The 4,579-nt window shown below is 39.9% G+C and overlaps 1 protein-coding gene across 1 annotated transcript; it reads right to left on the bottom strand.

The window, feature by feature from the left end:
• Nucleotides 1-300: 300 nt before the first annotated feature.
• On the bottom strand, nucleotides 301-2,681 carry bhlhe22 (basic helix-loop-helix family, member e22). Its single transcript, XM_015353404.2, has 2 exons — nucleotides 876-2,681; nucleotides 301-461 (listed from the first exon to the last, which is right to left on the bottom strand). The coding sequence occupies exon 1, from the start codon at nucleotides 2,195-2,197 to the stop codon at nucleotides 1,385-1,387; it is 813 nt and encodes a 270-aa protein (XP_015208890.2). The 5' UTR covers nucleotides 2,198-2,681; the 3' UTR covers nucleotides 301-461; nucleotides 876-1,384.
• Nucleotides 2,682-4,579: the final 1,898 nt, after the last annotated feature.

Below are 4,579 nucleotides of genomic sequence, written 5' to 3'. Positions count from 1 at the left end.
TACCAGTTAATTAATGAACCTACATTCCAGCTCTATGGAAAACACCCTTTTAGTTAACAAGACCAACGGCTTAAGACGCTTCCTAACAATAATTTCTGGTCCCTGAAAACTACTAGTTTTATTGTTTCTATAAGAAATCTAAGAGAGTAAGCAGAAAATTAAGATACGTAAATTTTAAGATTACATTCTCTTCTTCTGCAAAGAAAACTTAAAAAATATACAGTATGTCCCTACCCTAATACAATGAGAAAACGCGATTGCACCACTTTAAAGCCAGAAAGCAGCACACAGAATAATTAGTTTTGTTCAAAATATTTTAATAAAGCTTTCCAATACAGCAACACATACAAATGGCCCAAATGGCAGTCATAATCTGAATTCTAATGGATATCGATATTACCCCACGTACTGTATCCTTGACCTGGCAACCAGTCTGATCAAAGGTTATCTTTCCAGCCTCACTGAAAGAGTGCGAAAAAGGAAAATTATGAATTATACTTCACACCAGTCTAGGTCGCGATGAAGAAAATATACAGTGTCATGCGGTCATAAAATAAATAAATTATGCAATGGAAGTGAAAGAATTTCACCTTTAACAGGGCCTTCAAAATATAGCATGTCCATACACAGAAAAAATAACCGACAAGGCAAGTAATACAGAACCGTGAAAGATACTAGTATTTTGTACAGGTTTTTGTCTTTAAGCGGTTATGTACTCTGCAAATTCCAAATTTCAAACCTAGGATATTCACCTTAAGTCCTATTTCCTATTGTCATACAGTAATGACGTCTTGTCAATTAATCACGTACTTTTTAAAGAGCACTGTTTCTTACAAGTTCCAGAAATGACCTCGATTTAAAAACAAAATACGTACTTTGAGAATAAACTGGATAAAAGCAGCAGCGTTGTTGTTAATGTTAATTAGCAACTGTTCATAAGGGTTATGTGTCTTTTCAAAGTGAAAAAAGGAGATGGCTGAATGTTGTCAGGTCGTTAAAACAAGTAATTCCTTCGGGTCCATATCATGGTAAGTGATCAGTTACAAAGTGCACAATGATTTTCAAATAATTTAACGTTTGCAACCAGGCATAAACTTTTTTGTTTGGTTTTGTTTTCCATTCTCGCCAGCACTTGGAACATAATTTATATTTACACAATCAAGTATATTCAAAGAAAAAAAAAACGTGTGTTATAGAGGCTCTCACTTCGGGTGCCTTTTTGTGAATCATAACAAAAAGTTTCTCAGCTTCGTTCGGCATCCTTTTCCGTATGCACAGGGTTGTTGGACTTTTGATCTCACCCAATGTAACGTTTCTTTTCGTCTCTGCACTTTTTTTTTTGCTGTGCTTTACTGTGGTTTACCTCTTGCAGTTCTGCTGATTTTTAAGGCTTGTCAGTGCACTGTTTGCAGAGGCTGGAGGTGACGTTGTTGAAAATGGTACATTTCTCGGGACAGGAGGACGCTGCAACTCCAGCGGGAAAGGGGTAACCAGCCGGCTGCTCATAGGCACCCAAGCCGGGGGGCAGGGCTGTCGTTGCTGGCAGAGAGGCTGCTGAAATAGCCTGGCCTTGGTTGAGGTAAGCCACCAACCTTCTCATTTCTTCCAGGGCTTGCGCCTGCATGAGAATGTAATTTTTGGCTAGTAGCAAAGTCGCAATTTTGGAGAGTTTCCGCACCGAGGGGCTGTGGGCATAGGGGATCACAGCTCTCAGTTCGTCCAGCGCATCGTTCAAATCGTGCATTCTCCTTCTCTCCCGGGCGTTGATGTTCAGCCTCAGTAATTTCTGCTCTTTGTTTTTCTTACCTGAGGAGCCTTCAGATTTGCCCCCAGAAGCCGCTGTCCTCGCGTCCGTCATGAGTACCATCTCGCACCTGCCGTCGCTGTCATCGTCTGGGCTCTGCTCCCCGCCGCTGCTCTCGGCTGCCGAAGTCCTGTTTCCACTTTCCCCGTACTTCACACACAAAGATCCGGTCGGAAGACCAAGCCCGCCTCCTCGACCGCCACCTAGACCCCCAGGCTGGAGTGGGTCTGAGTCACTCTGATCGAAACAGTTGATCGGTGACTGGCGATCCCGGGAAGCCAGATCGATACTGGCAGCTGATCTGAAAGAGTCCATCTTTTTGTTGGAAACCGCGCTGAGAGTTTTGTGAAAGAGGTCCCCCTCTGCTCCGTTCATGCTCATACTCCTGTCCATAGTCCTTTTGGGATCCTCTGTCCTGCCACAGTTCGGGTTGTTAGATCTGATAATGTTTGTAAGGCTCTGTCTTATAACTTGATCTTGACGCCTGCTCTACTTGTCGACTAAACTGTGGAGGCGGCAGCGCGCAGCGAAATGCCCTGCTCTGGCGTTTATCTTGCTTCGATTCACCTTCACGAGATTTCGAAAGCGATCAGCAGCAGCATCAGAAGCAGCAGACGGGGGAGTCTTTTACATCATTATCTCAAAGCAGGTTATTATTATGAAGAAGATTCGCCTATTGGGACGGAGCTTTCTACCCAATCAGGTTAACGTTTTAATTAATAGGATTAAAACGGTAACAAACAATCCTGGGCGCTATCTGCCCCCTCCGTCTGGATGGTCTCTACTCCCTGTTCTGATCAGAGGGACCTGCTTACAGCTTTATAAAAGGCGCCGGGTCTATTATTCGCACTGCCATCTGTATACACAACTTAATACATATGTTTGCAAGGCGTTGTGTCCTATTAGTAACCCAACAACTGCCTTTAGCTTGACATGTGTGGCGACTTTCACCCCTCAGTGAGCACACTAAATGCCCTCTTTGGAAATAAGGATTTTCATAACGCCTCTGATACTGAGGATAGCGGTTATGACCAAAAGAAGAGTGAATTATTGACGGCTGGGATGTGCGAGTTGATTGCAACATTTTAACTCTTATTAACAGATGTAAAAAGATCAACTTTTTTTGTTGTTGTTCAGTTTCTTCCTAGAGCGGTTTACAAGACAGATACAATTTTTACTTCCTAACTGCAAGAATATGTAAAGTGCTGCTGGATGTAAAATGTAAATGATGGGATGACAATGCTTTAAAATGCTCGTAAAGACCCAAAGATGTGATGCGTGGAGCAAAAAAAGTCACTGTACCCAAGACAGTTTAGGCTACCGATTAAGATTTTAAATTTTCGCTGCATTACACGAAGCAAGCAGTTTCATCTTGATATTGTTAAATTTACTTATTTCGCTATATTTAGTACTGAACTGAAGAAAAATCGGGGTACGCTCTTTGTTTTTATCTGGCCATAACATACTGGTACGTACACTATTATTATGTCTTCTGTTGCATTTTAATTATACCGTTAAACGAGTGACATTTTGAAGCAGGTCTTTCTGTTCTGACATCTGTAAAATAAATAGTTCGTAGCACCTCGAGCAAATTCATTTCTACCGAACGAGAAGAGGAGCCCCCGTGAAAGTGTTTGTTCCCCTGATTTCATTAAAAATCTTTTAATTGTGTGTTTCAGTGTTGGCCCCAGGTGCTAGGCTCTTTTCATTACACTTCACTCTAATGTGATGAAATTCTAATTCTCATCTTACCATATGGTTAAATTTTTCCGCTGAGAATTGGTTGAAGGGGGAGAAATAATCTATTAATCTCTATAATAGATTCACAAATGAGAGTTGCTACAGAACCTGTTTTGAAAGGTATTATCATAACAGTTGGGTGCTTCGTTTGATCAAGGAATGACCATCTTTGAACAGGAACGTTTGTTACTGCGGCTTCAACTTCATAAAGAGAGAATTCTCTCGTCTCCGCTGGCCGGCAGGGTGGTGTGTGTGTGTATACAGTATATGTGAATTGGGGGAGGGGTTTACTTGATCAAATTAAAAAGATTACCTCGAGCAAAATAACTTCTCTCTGTGGATGGACAGAAGGATGGATTTGTCTTCATAGCATCAGGGTGAACTTTTAAATTTCTATGTGGAGGTATCATAGGAAAAGACGTGTGGTTAGCAGTTTAATTTCGTAAAAATGTATCGGGAAATCTGAAAATTTGATTTGTCTGTACTTTAATATGTATAATTACACAGTCACAATGTAATACATTGATGTCCTATTCAGCTTTTAAAAAGTTTAAAAGTACTTGAAGTCAGTTAACAAAATACCCGGAGTATACTTTTTGTTCTCACCAGATGTTCGAGGTTTAGTGTAGAAATACAATAATAGATACATTTGTAAGCGTGGAAATATTTTAAAACTAAATAAAAAAGATTATTAGTCATTGGTTGTCTGTTTAGTTTAAAGGAAAACGATCATTTTTACGTGCTAAAATCAACTATTAAAATAAAAATAAGTATTGGAAAAGAATATAATTATTACTATATTTAAAGATATTCTTATTCTTAAGGGACAACACATTAAATAGATAATTGTTGCCACTTCTACAGTTACTTAGGTGAAAATATTGACAACCGAGAGAATTGCATTTGAAACAAACTGTTCTCTCAAAAGTCTGAATATTTACGAAACGTATTTTGTTGCAAAACGTAACAGACGTTTGAAAAGCGAGTGTTAAGGCCATCTCTCATGTCTGCAAATCCAAAGGGGTTCTTACTACA

This window comes from Lepisosteus oculatus, chromosome 6 (assembly GCF_040954835.1).
Source record: "Lepisosteus oculatus isolate fLepOcu1 chromosome 6, fLepOcu1.hap2, whole genome shotgun sequence".
NCBI classification, from domain to species: domain Eukaryota; kingdom Metazoa; phylum Chordata; class Actinopteri; order Semionotiformes; family Lepisosteidae; genus Lepisosteus; species Lepisosteus oculatus.
This window is presented reverse-complemented; position numbering and strand designations above follow the sequence as displayed.

Coding starts and splice junctions, on each gene's coding strand:
- bhlhe22 (XM_015353404.2), bottom strand. CDS start 2,197: ATGGACAGGAGTATGAGCATGAACGGAGCAGAGGGGGACCTCTTTCAC.